This window comes from Quercus lobata, chromosome 2, assembly GCF_001633185.2.
Source record: "Quercus lobata isolate SW786 chromosome 2, ValleyOak3.0 Primary Assembly, whole genome shotgun sequence".
NCBI lineage: Eukaryota > Viridiplantae > Streptophyta > Magnoliopsida > Fagales > Fagaceae > Quercus > Quercus lobata.
The window spans coordinates 87,923,647-87,948,440 of record NC_044905.1 but is presented as its reverse complement, the minus strand read 5'-3'; the positions used below and the strand labels follow the sequence as shown (position 1 = coordinate 87,948,440).

At 36.6% G+C, this 24,794-nt stretch overlaps 2 protein-coding genes across 2 annotated transcripts; both read right to left on the bottom strand.

The window, feature by feature from the left end:
• Window positions 1-12,220: 12,220 nt before the first annotated feature.
• On the bottom strand, window positions 12,221-16,022 carry LOC115977046 (F-box/kelch-repeat protein At1g55270-like). Its single transcript, XM_031098678.1, has 2 exons — window positions 15,242-16,022; window positions 12,221-13,739 (listed from the first exon to the last, which is right to left on the bottom strand). Exons 1-2 carry the CDS (start codon window positions 15,266-15,268, stop codon window positions 12,480-12,482), a joined length of 1,287 nt encoding a protein of 428 aa, XP_030954538.1. The 5' UTR covers window positions 15,269-16,022; the 3' UTR covers window positions 12,221-12,479.
• Window positions 16,023-20,617: 4,595 nt separating this feature from the next.
• On the bottom strand, window positions 20,618-24,479 carry LOC115977045. The gene is made up of 4 exons (XM_031098677.1): window positions 23,386-24,479; window positions 21,571-21,735; window positions 21,425-21,476; window positions 20,618-21,336 (listed from the first exon to the last, which is right to left on the bottom strand). Exons 1-4 carry the CDS (start codon window positions 23,640-23,642, stop codon window positions 21,247-21,249), a joined length of 564 nt encoding a protein of 187 aa, XP_030954537.1. The 5' UTR covers window positions 23,643-24,479; the 3' UTR covers window positions 20,618-21,246.
• Between the last annotated feature and the right edge of the window lie 315 nt (window positions 24,480-24,794).

Here is a 24,794-nt window from a genome sequence, read left to right as displayed (position 1 = left end):
CTTGTCATTATTTACGAATGGTCAATCCTTGTACTAATTTTTACACTTATCATTGATTATTAATTTCCTCCAATATCTCAATAATGTTAGTTCATTTCTTCTCATCAAATGAGAGATTTTGGATTCATTACTCACCAATCCCAAAAACCAATCGATGTCTTAGTTTGATAATAAAGAACAATCGTCATGGAGCAGACACTATTAAAAAAGTGTTTTATTTGAAAGACTAAATAATTGAAAGACAATAAGAGGGTGCATTGATTTGATCATACTATATGTATTTTTTAAATTTGAAAATTGCATGATATAGTGATAGTTCTATTTTATGCCTATTTAAGAATGCATATATCTTTTTGATTTAAAAAAAAATGCAAATATCATAATTAATTTCATTTTTATTTTTTGCTCCTTTGTGTATTGTGTCATACTTTGATTTGTCAACTTTGTTGGTATGTCATTTATGACAAGATAGAATATAATTTTTCATACTAATCAATAACTTGTACAATGCAGAAAAAACAGGCCAATAATAACTTGTACAATGCACAAAAGTGATATAAATGACATATCATTTTGATAATAATATAAAAAAAGCAAATATCATAATTAATTTCACTTTTAATTTTTGCTCCTATGTGTATTGTGTCTTGCTTTGATTTGTCAACTTTGTTGGTATGTCATTTATGACAAGATAGAATATAATTTTTCATTCTAATCAATAACTTGTACAATGCACAAAAAAGTTCAAAAATGGCATATAGAATGAAAAAATGATGTAAACACAAAATCATTTGCAAATAATATTGTTAACATCTACGAATTTTTCACTTTGCTCTTTTTATTCTTCAAATTTTCGGTGTTCTTTCAATATTCTTCATATTCGAATGCTTTTGTGTAGATTTTGTCAAAGTTTTAGAGACTTGAATTCGTAGAGTTTCGATGATTTGAAGCTTTTTGAAGTTTTTGGAAATTGATTCCAATAGAATTCTAAGGCTTGAAAGAATGACTTGAATAAATTATCTTCAAATGTTCTTCAAATATTCTTGAGGTAGAATTTCTTCAAATATAAAATGCTTCAAAATTTGTTATGAATGAGCCAATTGGTGTTTGATGGTTGAATAAAAGATCTGAGATTCAATCATTGCCTATATCAAAAACTGACTAGTGTCTTAGTTTGATGATAAATAGCTATTATTAGGAGTAGACGCCATAGGTTGAAACTCTTTCAAAAAAAAAAAAAAAAAAAAAATGAAGCAAACTATTTTCTTTCTCCAAAAAGAAAAAAAGTTTGGGGGTCTTTGGATAATAAATTAGATTTTACACTTTGAAATTTGAATTTTACACTTATTGTGACATATAATTTGGATTGTTAGTCCCTCCATTAGTTTTTATTTTTCCTGACATGGCTGTTAAGTGCTACATCAAATGCCACGTGTTTCATTGGTCCAATAACAAAATGTGATTTTCATTATTTCATATAAATTAAATATATTTAAAAAATTATGAAAAATTAAATTAAATGCTCTAAAATTTTAGACTAAAATGCAAATTACATCCTTTAAATTTGATTGAAATGAATTTCAATCAACTTTACTTTCATTCAATTAAGTTATCTAAATTTCAAATTTATTCAATTTAAACATTTCATCCAATTTTGTTTAAAAAATTGCCATTAAGTATGCATATAACTAATGAAAATAGTTGAAAAAAGATTTTTGAGAAAAATTTCTAAAATATTTTTATTTATTTTATAATTTTTTTTTCATGTGAGATTTTTCTTTTACAAAATTCATAACACATTTCTTCTTCTCTTGTTCTTAACTAGCTTGTGATTTCATGCATATGTATAGATATACTTAAAAGATACACATTAAGATACATATTGTAGGGATAATGGCCCAAAATCATATATTGGGGCCTTGGGCTTCGTCTGAGGATGTTGAATGATCCGAGGAGGGACAAATAGTTATCAAGAGTTCCAATTTAAAGTCTCATAACTAAGGGACAAGTGGAAGGCGGTCCGAGGAAGAACTCCTCCTTGGATATGATGAGTGCAGCTCAAGTACATGTTCTAGCAATTAGAGTAATCCTCCAAGAAGCTCCAACAATAGGAACGTGCTTCATGAACATACAAGAAGGAAGGAAACCAAAAATATCTAAGGGAAAGCTGCTACCACCACATTAAATGTACTGCAGCTATTTTTCTGGCCGCATTTATGTGGAGAAGACTTCTGAACAGTACTACTTTGGCTATCACAACTCGTAGAAAGCCCCAGAGAATATTTGATGGAATAGGTACTCAGGTAATGGCTCAGATGATCAACAGGTATATGACCAAGATGATCCAAGAGGAGTTATATAATGAAAGAAACCCTCCATGGGAAGAGGATTGGAAAAATAGAGAGAGAACACTGTAGCAATCTAAACTGTTCTTGTGCTCAATTGTGATCAATTTATATAAGTGTGACTGTAGGGACACGATTCCTGCGCGGCCCAGTGACATCTTAGGGTTCACGCGGGAGAGATCCCTCACAATACGATTTGTAGAGAGTGGGCTTGAAAAGCTTGGGCTTGGTCACGGGGGGATGGTCCGGTCTGGATTTCAGAAAGATCCCTGTGGAAAATGGACTGGGCCTAAACGTTTAAAACCCCGCCATACTGCCACTTCTGAGAATGGGATCCTCGGACTTGATCCGAGGGCCCTTGTGGTCCTTTCCGGCTGTCCAACGGAGGACTTTCTCTGTTCTGTGCATGGATCGTTCCGGCGATCTTCCTCATGAAGTCTCCCTTTTTTGCCTCCCCCTGCTAGATTCACTTACTTCTCCTTTTATACTAGTGTGCGTTCGATGTCCTTCGTCCACGTGTAGGGTCAGTCTTTACAAATACTGACATTGGTCCCATCAGTCTAATCCCGGAATTGTTGGGGATGACTTGATAAAGCTGTAGAGTACGGTTCTGCCAGGCATTGGGCCTTATCCAGAAGGGTATTTAGGGTAATCGCCCCAAGGTATTTTGGATTTCCTTACGAATTTATCCCTTTATTCTGGGCGGATTATGGGCCTGCCGAGGACTAGACTGTCCTCGGCTGCCTCCCAAAAATTGGTCCGTACTCGGCGTCATGGAGCTTGGGCCACAGTTCTCCTCGGATTGGGCCCTCGGACTTTCTAAGGGCAAATGGGCCTGGTCCACGAATTGCTGGGCCCCACAATAGCCCCTCAAAACCCTTCTATCCGAATTCCGGATTGGAAAGGAGGGTTTTGGCAAACCCGGGCCCTTAATATGGCCCATTTAGCTTGATCCCGCATTTATGTGAGCGGTTTCTCAGGAAGTCAGGCGGTTTTTGAGGGATTCCTTTTAATCCGCTCGGGATCTGCTCCTTCCGCTTGGATGTCCCAGACGCGCCCTTAATGAATTCCCCTTAATGAGGCTCATTTATATCCAGCGGCTCATTTGATAAGGTGGAGAAGTGGAACGGACGCCTCTTTTTTCTTCAGATTCTTTGGGAAGGTTGAATGCATTTAATGCCATCCGTTCTGCTTTTCCTATAAGAAGGCAAGCAGGAGGCCATCACTTTCGTACTAACTCCCTTCTATTCTTCTGAGATCGCACCAAATGATGAAGAAATCATGCCCCTCTTCTAGACACCATATTCTGATAAAACTTGAAATGGCTCGATCAGGGCAAGGGTGGCACAGACTTAAGATCTGTCTCGCCTTTCTTTCAGCCAAAATCCGAAGCAGGGACTCGTCGTGTCGAACTCTCGGCGCGACTGAGTCGAGAACAACCAAGACCAGCACCACCCGGCTCCTCATGTGCATACCTAATATGGCACCAACGTGTTAGGAGTCAGGGCTGAGGCAGGGGCTAAGTGCTTCTGCTTCTCCCTCTTTTGCTCCTTTTCTTTCTTTTCGTCCCTTCTCTCTTCTTCTCCTCCTTCTTTACTCATGTCCTCCATCTTCCTCCTTCATCTCCTCCATCTTCTTCATTGATTTCTTCATTACTATTTCCTTCTCCTTCAATTCTTCTTCCTTCTCCTTCATCCTTTTCCGAAGAAGGTTCTTGTCATGATATGAGCAATGTTGAGGCAGAGACTGAAGAGACCTTGAAGATGAGTTTTAGAAGAAGCCTGACTGTTTACTTCTCTGTACTGCGAGTGTTATCGTTGCTTCAGCAGTTCTCCTTTTGTATAGGCTTGTTTGAGCCCTTTTTCGTACATTGTAATAATCTCTTATATTAATAAAAGTGTTTATTATTTCATTTTGCATATTCCGTTTATGTTTTTGTATATTGGTAAATGCTGCTCGGCTCAATGAGAAAGTCTCTAAACCGATGACAACTAAGACCAAAATACTTGATAATAAAAAGATGTTGCCATAACTCTAATATAAGTGTTTGGCCCACTAAGGCCGACCAGTGAAAAGTAATGATTACCCATGCTGGCCGAGGAGAGAACTGGAGGCTTGATGCCGTGTTTGGGTCCGAGGACCATACAAGGCCTTGATTCTATACAAAACTCGTAATAATAATAATTTTTATACTTGGTTTCCCCATAGACTTGAGTCCGAGGACCATGCAAGGCCTTAGTTCAGTCCATGACTTGTAATAATAATAATTTTTATACTTGGTTTCCCCATAGGCTTGAGTCCGAGGACCATGCAAGGCCTTGGTTCTGTTTTATTCCCTCTCCTCAGGTATCCCGTACGCGGCCGGGCAGGAGGTTGTCCTCGGCATTAGTTATTACCCGGCGGGGCCCGTAGTCCGTGGGCCATCATGTAGCAAGGGCATGGGCCGCGGATTTACTAGGCCCACGGGTCATGAGATATTTCCATAATCTTTGGCCACGCGGTACTTCTGGGTGTCCCGATGTTCGAGGTGCACCTCGACGAGGCTCCTTTAGTCTTGTCGTTGCAGAGGTTTGTTGGAAGTCGAGCTGGAGACGTTTTGTCTGTAGCGTTCCTCGAGAAGCTGCGCTAATTAAATGCTACCACCCTATCTCCTCAAATAAATAAGAGAGCAAGTTTCTTTGCCTAGGCACCAGCTCCTTAGTCTCCTCCTTCAGCTTCCTCCCGCAGCAAGTCATGTTTGAGACAAGGGTCGGGGAAGAAAAACTCTCTCCGCCGCAAGGGCGCCACGTTCTCCTCAAGCTCAGAAGAGTGATATACGGGCAACGAAGGCATAGATTCAAAGAAATATTCCCTTATGACAGAGGGGAGAGGATGTTTCCCACGCTTTTAGTCAAAATCCGAAGCAGGTTCTGGTCATGCCAGATTTTTGGTATGTCCGAAGAAGGAATTTCCACCATCAGCACTGTCTACCTTGCAGCCGGCAAATTTCTGCGGGGGCTTCCCAACTTTCGGCTCCCTGCATCTTCTTTGTAGATGGTGTTAGCCTGAGGTCAGGTTCTTTTGCTGCCTGAGTTTCGGGCACGTGAAAGCGTTGAGGATGAAACGAGGTCTTGAGGCAGTAGCCAACCTCTCCTCTGTGCTACCTGCGTCCTCCCCACTGCGGCGTGAGGCTCAAGTTGGGCTCCTTTGCTGCCGGAGCTATGGGCATGCGAAAGCATGGGGGAAGGGACAAGGCCTCGAAGCAGTAGCCCACGTCTCGTCTGTGCTACCTCCTCGGCCTTCTCTTGCTTCCTTGTAACCTTCCTTTCTATCATGTAGCAAGTTTTATCACAAGTTGATTTCAGCTTTTTGTTGTATGCTGTACTGTTTCTTTGTTCTAATAAGAAAGGAAATTTTGCCTACTTATTTTGAATACTACTCTTTTTGCAACATTATTTTGTGGAAGGGTGTGCTCCCTGTGTCTGTTTCTTCAATGATACTTAGAGCAGGAAGTTTTGAAACATAATCCAATCAGTTCTAATGTACCAACACTACCAAACCTTACGGCGATAACTCATAGCAGGTTTAGCTCAGGAAACTAGCAAAAATAACAATTGAATATTCTGTGATAAGTATGAGAGTACCGTCCAAGGAGTTGACGGAGGGTAAAGAACTCAAATTGTTTCTCAGGTGACGTATTGCCCTACGTCGCATCGATTCCCCTGGTGCTGCAGATCTAAGAGCAGACTTGCGAATCCCCGCAGTTTGGGAACTGACCCAATGGCGAGTGGGGAGCTTTCCTCAGATGAATCCAAATTCTACGTAATGTAGTTTTTCCTTACGAGTAGTTGGTTTTATCATAGGTTTGAGTCCGAGGACCATACAAGACCTTGGTTCTGTCCAAAACTTTTGATTTTCATCTCTTGTACTTGGTTTCCCCATAGGTTTGAGTCCGAGGACCATGCAAGACCTTGGTTCTGTCCAAAACTTTCGAGACTTATTTTTTTTTGTGTTTGGTTTCCCCACAGGCTTGAGTCCGTGGACCATGCAAGGCCTTGGTTCTGTCCAAAACTTTTGATTTTCATCTCTTGTACTTGGTTTCCCCATAGGTTTGAGTCCGAGGACCATGCAAGACCTTGGTTCTGTCCAAAACTTTCGAGACTTATTTTTTTTGTGTTTGGTTTCCCCACAGGCTTGAGTCCGTGGACCATGCAAGGCCTTGGTTCTGTCCAAAACTTTTGATTTTCATCTCTTGTACTTGGTTTCCCCATAGGTTTGAGTCCGAGGACCATGCAAGACCTTGGTTCTGTCCAAAACTTACGAGACTTATTTTTTTTGTGTTTGGTTTCCCCACAGGCTTGAGTCCGTGGACCATGCAAGGCCTTGGTTCTGTCCAAAATTTTGATTTTCATCTCTTGTACTTGGTTTCCCCATAGGTTGAGTCCGAGGACCATGCAAGACTTGGTTCTGTCCAAAACTTTCGAGACTTATTTTTTTTTGTGTTTGGTTTCCCCAGGCTTGAGTCCGTGGACCATGCAAGGCCTTGGTTCTGTCCAAAACTTTGATTTTCATCTCTTGTACTTGGTTTCCCCATAGGTTTGAGTCCGAGGACCATGCAAGACCTTGGTTCTGTCCAAAACTTTCGAGACTTATTTTTTTTGTGTTTGGTTTCCCCACAGGCTTGAGTCCGTGGACCATGCAAGGCCTTGGTTCTGTCCAAAACTTTTGATTTTCATCTCTTGTACTTGGTTTCCCCATAGGTTTGAGTCCGAGGACCATGCAAGACCTTGGTTCTGTCCAAAACTTACGAGACTTATTTTTTTTGTGTTTGGTTTCCCCACAGGCTTGAGTCCGTGGACCATGCAAGGCCTTGGTTCTGTCCAAAACTTTTGATTTTCATCTCTTGTACTTGGTTTCCCCATAGGTTTGAGTCCGAGGACCATGCAAGACCTTGGTTCTGTCCAAAACTTACGAGACTTATTTTTTTGTGTTTGGTTTCCCCACAGGCTTGAGTCCGTGGACCATGCAAGGCCTTGGTTCTGTCCAAAACTTTTGATTTTCATCTCTTGTACTTGGTTTCCCCATAGGTTTGAGTCCGAGACCATGCAAGACCTTGGTTCTGTCCAAAACTTTCGAGACTTATTTTTTTTGTGTTTGGTTTCCCCACAGGCTTGAGTCCGTGGACCATGCAAGGCCTTGGTTCTGTCCAAAACTTTTGATTTTCATCTCTTGTACTTGGTTTCCCCATAGGTTTGAGTCCGAGGACCATGCAAGACCTTGGTTCTGTCCAAAACTTTCGAGACTTATTTTTTTTGTGTTTGGTTTCCCCACAGGCTTGAGTCCGTGGACCATGCAAGGCCTTGGTTCTGTCCAAATTTTCATCTCTTGTACTTGGTTTAGGTTTCCGAGGACCATGCAAGACCTTGGTTCTGTCCAAAACTTTTGATATCTCTTGTACTTGTTTCCCCATAGGTTTGAGTCCGAGGACCATGCAAGACCTTGGTTCTGTCCAAAACTTTCGAGATTTATTTTTTTTTTGTTTGGTTTCCCCACAGGCTTGAGTCCGTGGACCATGCAAGGCCTTGGTTCTGTCCAAAACTTTTGATTTGTTTTTCGGATGTAAGCCCCTAGATCAGGGCGGGGAGAGCCGGCTTGAGGCCAAGAGCCCCTAGGGCTGCCCACGCCATGGGCGCTGCAAGGAGTAGCCCCTAGCAGAAGTTTATGTCGGAACAACAGCTGCACGTCAAAGGAGACGGAGGAAGCTCCGTGGATTTTTGCTTAGTAGAGAGTTGACTCCACCGCCACCTGCGCCAAGCGCGCATGCTTCCCACAGACGGCGCCAATTGTAGGGACACGATTCCTGCGCGGCCCAGTGACATCTTAGGGTTCACGCGGGAGAGATCCCTCACAATACGATTTGTAGAGAGTGGGCTTGAAAAGCTTGGGCTTGGTCACGGGGGGATGGTCCGGTCTGGATTTCAGAAAGATCCCTGTGGAAAATGGACTGGGCCTAAACGTTTAAAGCCCCGCCATACTGCCACTTCTGAGAATGGGATCCTCGGACTTGATCCGAGGGCCCTTGTGGTCCTTTCCGGCTGTCCAACGGAGGACTTTCTCTGTTCTGTGCATGGATCGTTCCGGCGATCTTCCTCATGAAGTCTCCCTTTTTTGCCTCCCCCTGCTAGATTCACTTACTTCTCCTTTTATACTAGTGTGCGTTCGATGTCCTTCGTCCACGTGTAGGGTCAGTCTTTACAAATACTGACATTGGTCCCATCAGTCTAATCCCGGAATTGTTGGGGATGACTTGATAAAGCTGTAGAGTACGGTTCTGCCAGGCATTGGGCCTTATCCAGAAGGGTATTTAGGGTAATCGCCCCAAGGTATTTTGGATTTCCTTACGAATTTATCCCTTTATTCTGGGCGGATTATGGGCCTGCCGAGGACTAGACTGTCCTCGGCTGCCTCCCAAAAATTGGTCCGTACTCGGCGTCATGGAGCTTGGGCCACAGTTCTCCTCGGATTGGGCCCTCGGACTTTCTAAGGGCAAATGGGCCTGGTCCACGAATTGCTGGGCCCTACAGTGACCTTCTCGGATAGTGAGTTCGTTAATTTTATTTCCTTTGTTCTTACTTGATCACCTCCCAAATCCATACTAGTCGTTGTCAAATTCATTAGGACCTAATTCTTCAACCCACTCTCTACAAATTTATTGTACTGGCTCATTGGGCCAAGGTCACATATACCTTGGGCTTGGGCTGTAATCAAGGCCCTTACACTAAGTATAATAATCTTACATATATAATTTAAATATTATTTACAGTCTTTTTTTTATATTTTTTTTAACTCTTTAAAAAGTTTTGTAAGAATGTTATTAGGTAGAAAATATAAATTGTTCATTTTTAAAATATTTTTATATTTATTAATTCTAGACTCTTTAGTTTTTGTATACAATAATTCACTTGAACGAATATTTATGATATGATCCCATATTTGATTTTAAAATTAAGAAATAAAACTTTCTCTAAAAATAATTGGACTTCAATTATAGAATCTAATTGGATTTTCTCCAAACTTTACCTATTAATATATATATATATATATATATATAATTTTTGTGCCAAATGAATTGTTTTTAGTTATAAAAAAAAGATTCATAAATATAAAATTATTCAAACTCTCTCTTCTTCTAATTTTATATATAGTGTTAGATATATGATTAAGTTTTTATGATTTATTTATATTGGACTCATCATTTTCTACTATAAATTAACTCATTTGGTACAAAAATTAAAAAATTTCGATTAAAGGGAATACGTGCCGTAAAATTAAATTCTAATTAAAATCTAATTTTTACATTGAACTAACTTGGTTCAAAAATTTTAAATTTTTGATTAAATGGGAAAAGTGGCGCAAAATTAGACTCTAATTGGATTTCGATTTAAAATCTAATTGAATTTTCTCTCAACTTTACTTATATATATATATATATAGATGATTTATAAACTTGAATTGTTTTTAGTTCTACCAAAAAAAAAAAAAAAAAAAACTCATAAATATAAAATCATTCAAAGATTATGATTTTTTTTATATGTTTTACTTATATTGGACTCCTCATTTTTTACATTAAATTAATTCATTTGATACAAAAATTAAAAAAACTTAAATTAGATAAGACACTTCACAAAATTAAACTTTAATTGAAATCCAATTTTTACATTGAATTAACACACTTAGCACAAAAATTTTAAAACTTAGATTAAATGGGATACATGGTGAAAAATTAGACTTTAATTGAATTCCAATTTGAAATCTAATTGGATTTTCTCTCAACTTTACTTATTATTATATACATAGATATATAGATTTGTCTCTCTCCTCTTGCTCTCACTTTCCATTGCCTTCTCTCCCTTTTTCTAACACTCCAAAATCGGCTAGAAACCAAAGAGATTTAGTGTTGGGATTAATGTGCAAAGTCAAAGTCGGTTTTTTTTTTTTTTTTTTTTTTTTTTTTTTTTTTTTTTTTTTTTTTTTTTTTCAATTTGGATAGCCTTGATCTAGGTTTTTCTTTCCAATATGGGTCTTTTCGATCTAGGTTTTTCTTTTTGTTCTGGGCGTTGTCGAGATTGAAGATCGGTTTGGGTGCTTAGGGGTCTGTTTGGTAAAAGTGTTTGAGTATTGTTGTTCAAAATGATGTGAAAATTGTGAAAACATGTATTTAAAGTACTCATAAGGCAAAAAATTTGTTTAGTACTATATTTCTAATAATGTCTTTTCAAAAGTGAAACAACATATGCTGGGTTTGATTTGCTGACCTTTCATGGTTCGGTTTGGGTTTGAAGGTTTTATTTGGTCTTGGTTAAAGTAGTGTTTATGCAAGACAATGAAAAAGGATAGATAGAAAACATTGGTGAGCTGCTTCTGAGAATTCAGAATTCCTCACAGAAACTACCTAAGAATAAGCATTTAAACGAATGAAACTTTTAACTTTTTTAACTAAGAATGAAAATATATTATTCTTGTGCAAGAAAAGGTAAACCGTAAAAGGATATAATTCAAGACTAAACTTAAATTCTTTAATCTACCCATGATAATTAGTGTACGTTTGGAAAATACAACTTATTTTGCTGAAAATTAAAAACTGAAAACTGAAAACAATAAATATATATATATATATATATATATTTGTTTATTACTGTTCAGCACTGTTCATTGGCTTAAAATCACTGTTCATGACCAATGAACAGTGTATAACGCGTTGGACTTTAAAAAAAAAAAAAAACGCCCAAAACTTGCCAAACGCGGACGCAGCCGCACTACCCAAATGGACCATTAGTCCTTAGTAGAAAGAGCATAATTATTCAATTGCAAAGCCAGGACAAGATATCACATGCATCCTCTCTGTAATAAGATAGTCTTAGATTCAGGCAATCATCTATGTCCTAGGACTTCTATTGAATAACCACATTTGTTTTCTTTATTTTTAATAACTCTGGTTTCAAAACAGTAATCTGATAGCATGTATCAAGAAAGTTATGCAATGTTGTTTCTCAAAAAAGAAAAAGAAAAAAAAAGAAGTTATGCAATATCCTAATACTACATGGAAGTGAGGATAAATAAGATATGGATATAGACTAATTTCAATAAGCAGAAACGTTTTAAATGTTGCTAAATTGTCTCTGATCGGATACTCAAAAGCCAATAAGAAAAAAATTTGAATATGATATTCAGTACTATTGACTAAATTAATTATCTGCATGAATCCGAAGAATTAAAGAATAAATTTCTACAAAATCTAGCTCAAAATGTGCATGGAGATTATCTTTATTCAAATTCTATTTCTTATGCTTCTCAGGTTAGGATTCTTGATAGTTTAGGTACTTCTGATTAATCTACGGAACTAATGAGGGGGGTAAGCCAGACATTTGACTCCACAGAACAATCTGCAGAAATCATATTGCTTTGGAATTTGGAGTACAGCATTGGGTAGTCAAGATTACAGAACATATTTGTTTTTAAGCCTAAGTAACTGGAATGGTTAACAGGACACGGTAAATGTTAGGAAATATGGTATATTTGAATAAGTAGGGTTGGCCAAGCCGAGTATGAGCCCTGTTCAACTTGATTAATTGCTGAGTTTCGCACATGTAAATCATTAACTGTTCAAGCTTCTGCTGGCCACATGGCTAGCACATAGTAACTTTAGCTATCAATTTGGAAGGAATGCAGACAGGATGATGGGGCTATTTGCTACTTTTCAATCGTTTTAATTAGTCTAAAGAAGTTAGTGCAACTAGATAAACGTTCAAAGGCTGTCAATGCATTTTACCCCTTTAAAAACTAGATCTATAACAATAGCAAGAAACATACCTAGTTAGTCAGAAATGGGTCTTCACTTTTCAACATCTAAACAACTGTGTATTATATTATATATATATTGTAATACTAAAAAGTCTAGCAAAACAAACATCCTCATCCATCTAGAACCCCTCATGGTAAACATGATTTCTACTTTCAATATGAACCTACAACAACAGATCTATGTGCATCGACAACAACGAATTAGGCAAGGTTTTAGCTTTCTGTGCACGTTATAGCCCATAAAATACAGAGACATCAAAAAGTTCAGAGCACCTGTGGTTCTGATATACAGCCCTAAGCTTGAAGAACCTGGCAATGCACAATGTGACTTTTCAGGCGGCTCCTGCCTGCAAGGCTGGACAAGAGATTTGTGACCATAGTTTTGAACTGTCCTTTCCCCGCTATAGTTTCCCATAAATGTTCAGCTGTCGGCCCCCTTGCATCTTCTGTTTTTGAAACATCAACCAGAGAAATGCTCATATTATTTCTTATGATACACAATTTTCCATTAAGGGGAAGAAGAGCAGCTGCCTCCAAAGCCCTAGAATTCCCCAAATGCATTTTACTGTCAATATGCTTGCTCCAGGAATCAGTTTCTTCATCATAGACCCTAAGTTTGCAGCCATCCTTACAGTCCAAAGCATAAAGGTGCCCGTTAAGGGAAGTACTTGGGTTCCTCCAGCCTGTAACCATTCCATCATAAACAGGGTCCCAGCTGTCAGTTTCTGGTTGGTATACCTCACTTAGAACCTGTCTATGAGAACCAAGCCCCTTCAAAAACCACTTGCCCTCATAGACAACCCCAATAAAGGGCAACATTGCAGTGCTCATATCCGCAATAAAGGACCACCGATTCTTGTTAGGGTCATAGACTTCAGCTGATCTCAAGGACCGGTGCACACCCTCATTCTCTCCACCTGCTACATACAAGCAATTGTTTATGACACATGAGCCAAAGAAATGTCGCCGACGAAGCATATCCGGGGCACGGTGCCATTTATTTGTCCTGGCACTATAAAAAATAACTCGTCTCATTGATCCCTTTAGTGGGTCTTTGCCACCAAACAAATAGAGGTGACAGCCGCTTAGAACAGCACAACCAAACCCAAGGGCTTCAGAATATTCCTTAGGCACAGGAGGGAGGGGCTGCCAAAGCTGGTATATAGGATCAAAGGCATGCCATGATATTTTCCCATCTCGGTCTCTCTTAATGACATATATCCATTCTTCTGCAATTCCAAGGCTCTTGCGGAGTGAGTAAAAGAAGTTTCCTGCCAAAAGACGATACCATCTTTTGCAGACCAGCCTGAGTTTGCGATGCTCAACCCTTGGGACCCGAATTAGGCAGGCAATAGCAAGATCATCAGGTAGTCCTGGAAGCAGAGGGGATTGGTTTCGGCTCCTGTCACCGCGTGATGGCTTGCTCCTTGTTGGATGAATGGATGGTTTAATGTCAGGCTGAAGACAGAGCTTTGACCCTGGAACATATTTTTTTGCTCCTGCAACAGTTTTGAGGCCTGCATCTACTCTACATAGACATGCTGTTGTATCAACCTGCAAAGTACATGCATAAATAATTAAAATTCTCGCTAGCTGCTTTGTCTGAACAATGATGGGAAACTGGAAACTCAACATGATATTTTACCATTTTCCCTTAACTAAACATAAGCTTGACGCATCATTATGTCACTTAGTCTTCTGATAAAGAACAAGATGATCAACTGATGTCAGCAAGCTCCTAATTTTCTAGTTTGAGTACAAAAGATTTAGAATAACATATTTTGCTTAACATTGCTAAATTTGAAAGTTTCAGTTCCTATTAATATTTTTATTTTGTATAGAAATGTTTAATGGAGGCACCTTTCTTTGTTTTTTCCTTTTTGGGAAAGAAAAATAAATTTTACACAGAGATCAAACTATATGTTACTTTTGCATTTAGTCTAACATGATTAATGAGATAAAACGGCACTTAAAAGACATCTGAAACTTATTGGATAAGTCATAAGGATTTTTTTTAATAATATATATATATATATATTTTTAAAAGGAGGTTATGGGATGAGGCTTGTAACTGGGCAAAGATTGTCGAGAATATCATGCCAACTTAAGAACTTCAAGCCTCAAACTTAGAGGACTAAATTAGTAAATACCTTATCCGCTGAAGTAGAAGTTGTTCACTAAACACATAATGGAGCAATGAGAGAAAACTGAAATAATAAATAGGCTTTGAATTTGCCAATGATATCAATGCGTTTCACTGTTCCTACCTCTACCATCCTCACCTTTAGTTCCATAAATGGAGCGAAAGGACACAATGGATCATGTATTTTACTTTTTTTCTTGAGTTTTCAACTTCAAGAGTCAAGACATCTAGTGTCTGCCAATTTAAAGAATTCAAGACAAGAAAGCATTGTTTACTTTTTATGGCCAGGCACAGCCATGAGGAGGATAATGACTGATGATGGGGTAGTAAGGGCTCTCAGGTTGCATTTAGAATCAACCCATTATACCATTTATATATTAATTTCTTTTCCAAAGAACCACTTTTGTTTGTGTGACATCACAAGCATTCCCCAATATCATTAGCTTCACGCTAAATAAATAATAATAACAATCCATTCCCTACCAGGTATGCAACATTATTTCCCACATTAAGAAGTGCAGCTAGAATACCCCATCTCTATCCAACTCCAGGGAAAAAAAAGAATAAAGGGGTTCATGATTATTGTACAAGAAGTAACTTCATTCAGAGAAAGTGCATTCTCCAATTTTTGAAAAGCATTTAAAGCTAAAAGTAGCCCCATTTGAGATTCTTCAAGCAGCTCAGCAACCAAATCAGAATTGAAGAACAAAATTCAACAGGAACATCAAGCAACACAAACTTACACACAAACATGATAACATAACTGTTTCAAAGAGTAAAAACTATACAAAGGATAGTCAAACTTAGCATTAGATTCCATCACAAAACAAAACCAAAACAAAAGAAGAAGAATATGGAATTCGATGCAAAATAGAGCAGTAAAAGTTAGAAGTGAGGTAGATAAACAATTTACCAAAGGAGGTTGAATCATTCTGTCCATTTCTCCTCTTTGAAGGACTTGCCAACACCAGATTTATCAGAACCCCGCCTCCAAAATCAAGTACCTATCTCTCAATCATCATAAACTTAAGACACAGACGTAACAAATGCATAACTCAACACAAAACCCAACTATCACTTTTCAGGTCCAAACTCCAAACTCTACCTTCAAGACATGAACATAAAATCCACTCTTTAATTATCCAGTAAAGTTAACCTCTGAATCCTCCAAAACCCACCTCCAGAATCAAACGCAAAGCTCAATAGAAGTCGCAGACAGCTCAAAACCCAACCAAAGGAGAGAATCAGAAGCTGAACGCATTGAAGAAGCAAACCCCATAAACCAAAGTCAACCAAAGTTGACCAACAAAACACACAAACTCAACATCATTACCACATTATCTCCAAAACCCATGTCCAAAAATCAGAAAAGCATGTGCCAAAGCCTCGGGAAGTCAGCTCCCATAGCCTTCAGACAGAGAATATAAAACCCCAAGATCTTATCTTTTCAAAGAGAAAAGAAAAAAAAAAAACCCAAATGCGAGACAGTAGGAAAATGGGGGCAAAGAGAGAGAGCACTGAAAGATGGATAGAGACCCCTCTCACCATTAAATCTTCAGTGGAGTTTTGGGCCCATCACTTCAACGGCACAACCTACCAAGCACAAGAGTGTGTTCAAGAAGAGAGAGAGAGTGAGAAAAGCAAACCTAAACCATTAAAGGAAGAGAGGAAAGCGTGTGCTTTTTTTTTTGAAAGATGACATTTTGGTGGTTGTTTTGTTTTTCTGCAGAAAACATAAACAAGCATATAAAAAAATATCACAACTTGGAGATTGGAATATAGCTGTTGTTTCTTTCATTTATTGAGGACCTTTTAAACAGGGTCAGACTTAAAACAAAACTCTAAAAAATGGAGAGTGAGACTTTATCTTTTTCTTTCATAATAATAATATGTAAAAAGTATTATGTAGAAAAAAGATTTAAATAAAGAAAATAAAATAATAATGGCCCACATCTCCACAGCTCTACCAAATACTCTTATTAATTGTAAAAGACTTTTCTATAGTGTGTGTTAACCCACTCCGCAAAGGATATTTTTAGTTTGAGAGTTATTATATTCACAATATTTTTATAAAATTTTCACAATAAATTATAGGTGGTTAGTTATTATTGGTTCAAATTTGAATTTAACACTTAGATTACTTTTTTATTTCAACAATAACAACTAATAATAACTTACTATTTATAATTTGTTGTAAAAATATTGTAAACATATCATTTATCCTTTGGTTTTTGATAAAGTTGGCCTCTCATCTTTTCCTGATGAATAAAAATGCGCCATGGGTGGTGTGTGATTATATTATAATAATGTATTCTATATTTCTTTATATTATTTTTGGAAAAAATTATGATAAGGCGGCATCTCATAATTGAGGCATGAGGGATTTAATAATTTTTTTGACATATAATAATCATATTATTCATAGGTTTAAATCATTCAACAATCGCTCTTAAAAAAAAAAATCATTCGACAATCTATAAAGTATGAGAGTAAATCTTTTTTGAACCCAAAAAAGAAAACCTTTATTCTCTAATAAAAATTAAGTATTGAATTTGTAATTTTCACTTGGCATATTGAATAGTCAAATTGCAACAAAACTTCATCATTTTACATAAACGGTTGTAGCTCAATTAACTTTAAAGCAAGTCAAAAAAAAAAAAACAAAAAAACCTTTAACAAGGCACTGTCTATATTGTATTCTTCCATTTTGAAGAGGGGTATGGAAATTGATGGAACATTATATGTGGAATGTGTATGATTAAATTGTAGTTTTGTAGATTTTTTGGTTAACTTAAGTATCAAAGCTAAAAAAATCATGCCTCCAAGGTCAAATAAATTGACTGTTATTAGGATAGATTTATTTGCTTGACTGAATCATGGGTCATGTTTTGACTGCAGTTTAGAGGCTTTTAATTAATGCACTGATGAAATCTGTTTCTTCCCCACATCTTTATGTATGAAACTATGGATAATTACAAATTGATATTAATTGAATAGGACTTATGAGTTACAAAAAAAAATCTCTTAATGATTGCATATGGGAATGGTATTATGACTCCCACACCTAACTTGAATTTAATTATCACGAATACAAATCACCCTCTCAATCAGGAAAATTTGGAAATTCTATCTCCTTGTTGTGAGAGAATATATTTGGGTTAATGAGGCATTTGCCCTCAAGTTTAACTTTTGTGGTTAGGAAAAATTAGGTTTGAAAATTGGGTATTTTTAGTGCTCCAACTGACCTCTACAAGAGAGGGAAGCTTTTTCAGAAGTCTAGAATATGCTAATCTTCTAGTAGCATTTCAAATAAAGTCCACTGTGTTTGCCAAGTCCTCCATAGTTTCTTATTGCTTGTTTTATTGTCAGTTTTTTTCTTAAGGGGTGGCAAGTGTGAAATTCAACATAATGGACTTTTTTTTGGGGCATGTGTGAAATTCATGTTCAGAAAAACAAAATGGACTCTTTTTACCAGAAGAAAAAAGGGAAAAAACAAAACAAAGAAAAAAAAAAGAATACGTTTTTTTTCCCCAAGAGGTGGGCTTTCTCTTTTTACTTCTACGAATCCCATCTCTTGTGTAAAGATTTTCCACTCCAAAAGTCATCCCAACTGGGCAAGTCCTAAGTAACTATCTGTCCAAACTCTTTTGTCTGCTTATTATGATATAAATCTGTAGGGATCAAGACATTTTCTTTTTCTTTGTTAATTCCAATTCTGAACAATAATTCAAAAAAACCAATCAGACGAATATCAGATGATGTAATTGAAACGGACCCACTACCGGTTCTTTAATAAGTTTTATTCCGCAAATTACAAAAGTCTTAGGCAGATTGGCCAGTAGATTAATACTATGTTAATATAAACCAATCTGAGCGGCACTTCCTCATTATCCTATTTAAGGAGGAAAACTTTGAGAGTACTTTTATAATTGGTGTCTACCTGAACTACTTGACCACCTGCTTTGCATGGCGTTATCATAATAATAATAATACACACTTAAAAATAATCCCCAATGATGCAAAAGAAGAGAGCAGAAAATTATTAGTGAGCAATGACCAAAGCTTTTCATGTGTTAAACTGACTGAAGAAAAATGAGAGCCTGTTTTGTGGTCAAGACACATTTGAATTGATTGATGTATCATGTATGGCAATCCTAACTAAATTTTGTCCATTCACTACTTTAGGAACTTTTTTTATTTTTTTTTATAACACTACTTTAGGAACTTAAGAATACTAGCTTACGTAAGGCTCATGTGTGAATATGAATATACTTCAAAATGCTGCCTAAATTCAATGTCATCCTTTTCTCCCTAAAAGTCATCAATCTTTTGCTTCCATTCAATCCTCTGTATATTGGACAAACAAGCGGTTTGAGATAAACAAGTTGGTTCAAATTTGAAGCTCAATTAGTCATAATCAATTAATGCTCCATACCAAATCAAATCAAATCAAAAAAATAAAATAAAATAATGCTCCATCCTAGTACATGAATTGAGCATTAGTATTAATAGTGCTAAAATGTTAAATTGCTATTTTTAACACCATAAACTACAAAATTGGGGTTGCATTGGTGGAGCCAAAGCAATAATTTTTTGTTGTTGAGCTATAGTGCACAGCTATCTTTGCTGATGTACTGTAGCTCAAATGTTAAAAAAAAAGAAAAAAAAAATTATCATGTTTACACTGTAGATCAGATTATTTATTGTGTTTACACTGTGGATATATTATTTTATTATATTGAAAGCTAAAATAAAACTATTGATGTTGGGTGTTTTGTAAAATGACATGATAAAATAGATAAAGTAATTTTTTATAGTACAAAATTACTAAATTTTTGGTACCACCAATACCCATGCTCTAATTTCTTCTTTTTTCGGCGCCTCAATATCTTGAACAGTCTTTTGCTATCACACATCAGAAATTCAGTGTGTGTTGCAATAATTTCATGCAAACTTACAAATTATTCTGAGCACTAAGACTAAAATGATTAGGCTACTTTTTCTTTTTTGAGGGGGGTGGTATGTTGAAAGATGTCATTCCCAACTTAGGGGACAAGGCATGGTTGAGGATTAAGAAAGTCGTTGCAGTGGGGTTCACATTAAACTTTGTCATGCACATACTTATATTGGTAAACCCACATAAACAAAGAAAAGTGGTGGATATAAATCAAGGATTAGCCAACCTTACCTTGGTGGGAATTTTCTCCTTCTTCTCCTTGAAAAGAATAGGAGTCCAATTAAGTTAGCAGTAATTACTAATTTTCAATGTTCTAGCCAAAAAAAAAAAAAAAAAATGGGGGACCAAAGCGTGTCGAAGGCATTAAGAATCATAGAAACCTAGTGGAAGCCATATTAACGGTCAATTACTTAATTCTAAGTTAAAAACTCCAAAAACTGTCATATCAATCTATTCAAAGTCAAATAAGCAACATGACAATCATCTCTTTAGTCTTGAGAGCATCAACGAATTTGCAAAGGATTGGTAATGTGCTTGATGTGAGGGATTTGAACCCTAATATTTCTCTACGGAAGAATCAGATAATGCTAATTAAGTACAAAACTAACAGGAATAAAAGAAGTCTTGATCGAAGATTATAGTCGTGTAGTGCAAATTCAAATTCCAATCTTCCATGCAATGATCCTTTTATTGCTGATCTCAGCATACTCCCAACAACTCCAATTTTAGATTTCTTTGCTTTAGCGTCTTTTGCATCATTATTTAGTCTCTACAAGTAATTTTAAAGGATTATAGAAAACGAAAGAGTCATTATCTAGAACCTACAAGTGATTTTTAGGGATGATAGAAAACGAAAGGATAACAATTTTCATCCTCTTTTTTTTTTTTTTTTTTTTTTTTTTTTTTTGGGTTATTCCAATTATCTCGACCAGTATTTTTTTCTGCCCAAAGAACACGGGGGGCTTGGAAGAACAAAGAGGAGATATTCATTGCTGATTTTTCTAAGATGTCATATTCTTAATTAATGATCTGCTATCAGTCTATGCCACAGCCACATGAACACAACGTCCAAAGCCACAAGTCAAAGTCTGCTAATAAAGTCGCTGAAAGGTGTGTGTGCGTGTATATTCATTCTGCATGTTCATATGTGTCCATACACGTGAAAGAAAATTCACAATTGCTTCCTATGTGAAAATGGGGCAAGGAAAAACAAAGTACGTTTTGAGTTGGGTTGAAAATTTCTCATCTTAAGAAGTTGGAGTAAGTTGAAAAGATATCCCAATTCTGACCCAAACTGAATCCATGCACCAACTACCCAAAAAAGAAACAAGATAAAAAGGACCACTGATTCATTAGTAGGCATTTGGGTTCTGTTTCTTCAATTTTCAATCGAGTTAGCTTTTAAAATCTCAAGATTCAACCTATTTAGGCAAATGGTTCAACAAAAAATGACACCACCTTGAGACTAGAGGGACCCCAGTAAGTCAACAACTTATTAACAATGAAAACTCGATTTTATAACTACAATGAAATCACAGCCTCCTATTCCAAAGATGAGTTCTGAACAAACTCAAAGCATCAGAGAACAAAGATGCAAATCGATACTAAAAAAATTGATCTGAAAGAACTGAAGAAGACTAGGCGATGGGTATCGACTCAGCAGAAAACTAATTTCATTTCAATGAGACATTTAGCTCTGGGTGTATAAGAAAAGTTGATGAGGTTGTACCATCATCATGTATCAATCATCAGGGTCCGGTTGCCGTGTAAAATAAAAGCCGACTGATTAAAAAACAACCAGCTTAATCATCGGTAGCACCAATATGGCCAACATGGGCTGGAATGCTTCACATAATGGAGGACAAAATTTCAACCTTTAATCCCTGCTACCAATTACCCGTGTTTGAGTTAGCAACTCTTCGTCTATGTCAGTATTCTTTATCGCATGCATCCCAGGAGGCTTAATCTATACGGAACATATCGTATTGTGGCCTGAATGTCCCAATCAAAATTTGGGGGAATATAACCATGCCGGCCATAAAGAGTGTGAACTGCAGCAATGAAGAATAATTAGACAGTGACCACCAATGTAAAATATTGCATAAAAAGGCATGCACAACCAAAAGCATAGTCATATACCAGAAGAGGAAGGCTCAGGAAACTCCATATTGGCCACAAAGCAAAACACAACCTGCAATAGAAAAACTCAGCAAAACAGGAGTATTTTGAAGCACATAAGTTAACCAGATAAGTTTAAAAAAATTAAGCACAATGGTTCCTCTTACAAGCAAAAGGAGACGAGTCCAAGAAGGGTAACGAATGGCAAAACAGATATACTTGTCAGTTCCCATTTTTCATCAAACCTCCTGACACTCCAAATTGACATACTTGAATAAACGAAGATGAGAACATTCAAACCGACACCCAACATCCCAAGGTATAAAGGTGTTCTGCAAGAGAAATAAAGTACATATAAGATCACAGACAACAGAAGCCAAACCATGCTCATTAATAAATACTACTATCTCAGCAATGGCCTTACAGCCTAGTGGCGCTTCAACCCATTATAGAAGGCTACTTATGCAGCCATGGGTTATTCAATAATTTGTCCAAAACAAACTTTTTGACAATTGTTACAAGTGGGGGAGGGGGATTTGAACCTTGATTCTCCTTATAAAGGAGACCAAGCAATGCAACTGAGCTACAAAGCTCTTGGCCATACAAACTCAATCCAGTAAAGATGTATAGAATGTATGAGCTCTCATCCGTTTGGACGTGAGATCTGAGCCTTATGAGCCCACCATTTATTCTGAAAAGCAAATATTAATTGCAAAATCATTCAAATTATTAGGGGAGAGAGATGCTAGTATGAACATAATTTGGGAAATAGAGCCATTAAAAAAACTTAAAATATACAATATAAAAATTGCATGGACGTAATGATTTTGAAACAGTCCCTAAATAGTATCCATGTACTGTACAATTTACAAACTTCATTGATAAGTCAGAATCCAGGCCTTGAGGGCTGCTATGAACCATAAAGTTCCTCATTTTTTAAACTTTACAGTGTAGGCCTCAAAAATCCCAGAGGTAGTCATTGGTTTTAAACAAGCCTCTAGGCGTAATCCTAACATATCAATTGACTAATAATCATAACAAATACAACTTCAAGACAACTAGAACTCATGCAATTGTATGCGAATTTTTACCTAAAATTGGGCCTTAAGTAAGCTTCCCATAATCAAAACTTCACCGTAGATAAAGTTAACAATAACCCGATTATTGGAAGCACCTGTCCAGAGCTACATGCCATAGTTATAATGATATCACGATTGTGCAAAGACTAAATTACCAGAGCCAATCGAGTCTATTATAAGTAAAACAGTACTTGTATTCTGATATTTTCATACCCTAACACTATCAACTACTAATATTTTATATAGCAAATACTTCTGATATAAAATAGACTTCAAAATCCAATTAGAGCCACAGTATTGCATATATAGTTTAGATTAAACATAAATAAACCAATAATGATATAAAAAAGACTCCTATAGATACACACAGTCTACTCCAACCCCGCCCCAAACAACAAATCTACAGGGCATTCAATAACCAAATGGAAACTAACAAACTGAATCTGAGTATCCAGCCAGTTATACAACTTCTTAATTGGATGCATACATATTAATTCAGCCTTGTTGCCTTGGCCTAAGAATTGGTCAATTGGGAATTAAATGAATCTCGAAGCTAGGCATACACCCAAACTTGACAAGCATACTCACATCCACATTTCAATTTTCATAGTGACTAATAAAATCTAAATACCTTTTTTCAAGTGTTTTCCATGCCATTCCATATTTTACACCATTTCAATTGCAATTCATTATATTTCCAAAACATTTTGAAACTAATTGAATGACACATTGTACGATCCAAATGCAAAAGTTCAATAAGATTTAACAAAACAGCCAGATGATACCTAGTCTCTCAAGCAATAAAAAAAATGACATTAAAGAAATACAACATAACCAAACAACCAAACCATTAATGTGGATTCAAACTAAAAATAATAATAATATTTAGGCAAAAACGATTACCTTCTGATTCGGCCATCATGCAACAAGAGATATATCAAATTGGAGCGCCGATCACCATAGTATATAATAAAGACTGCTGAAGCAAGCCAAAGGAAATTCTCCAAAATCTCAATCCACGTCCGGTTTCTTGGAACTGAAGGTGATGTAGGACGTGTCCTCGAGCATGCATCATCCTCAAGGTCATCACCACTCGAGGCATACCCCTGGCTGTGCCTCTGCCTCATATATCCACCCCCAGTTGGGGTCCCGCCTGACATAGTGACACAAACTAACGCCAACTAGAAAAAACAGCATGCAACACAAGAACCTTCCCCCAGAATCAACAAAACCTCTCCTATCTCCAAACTCACAGATGAATTCAATTCCTCAGGAATCTAGTACAAGAAAACCAAAAGCAACAATCTCCCCACAGAATCTCTCCAGTTCCAAAACCCACTTATGAAATCCAATTTCAAAAATCCAGCATATGTATGTTCACTACTTCACTACTCTTAATAACTCCAATGAATATCAGGTTTCAAAATCTACTATAATCTCTAAGAACTGAATGCATAAACCACAAAAAAAATTGCAACAAACTTCACGTCTCCAATACCAAATTCCCAAACACCACATCAAATCAAAACCCCACAAACTAATCAATTCAAAAAACCACAATGGAATTTAAAATAAAATAAAAAACTCCCAGCCTCCAAAACCCCAATCCAAAATCCAATTTTTCTCAAAACCCTTATCAAGAATATATTCAATACAGAGAATCAAAGACCCAGAACAAGAATTTGAAAACAAAAGAGACAAACCCGTTATAGAGAGTCCCACGTACTCTACCAAAGTAGATGAATGCTTCTGATGCTTCAAACCCACATTCTAAACGGATAAGATATCAGAGTCTCTTCAATTCCCACATAGCAAACCCTTCGGTTTCTTCAAATTCCCAGTGATCAATGCAAAGAAAGTAGGAGTAGTAATAAGAAGAAACCAAACCAATATATTTTTATTAAAAAAAAAAAAGTGTAACACTGTAATTAAATGAAAGCTATGAAGGGTAATCTGGTAAATTAATGATGAGAAACAAAGAGTGTGTTTGTATTTGTCTTGTAAGGTGACGAGAGGGATCTGTGTGACGGAATGTTCGGCTTATAATTAAAAAGTTTTTTTTTTTTTTATAAGAAGTTGGGAGTATGTGTGTGCAACTGATGATTCGTTTCTTGTAAGGAATGTGTGTGATTTCGAATCTTCTATTTAATATTCATTTTTAACATTTTTATTATTATTATTTTTTTTGAGAATTTTAACTTATAACGAATGATAGTTTTTGTTGTGTTGGCAGAAATTGAATCTTAGATCTCTTATTCAACCATTAAAGAATTTACTATTACAATTTTGTTTTTATTTTTTAAACTTTTTTT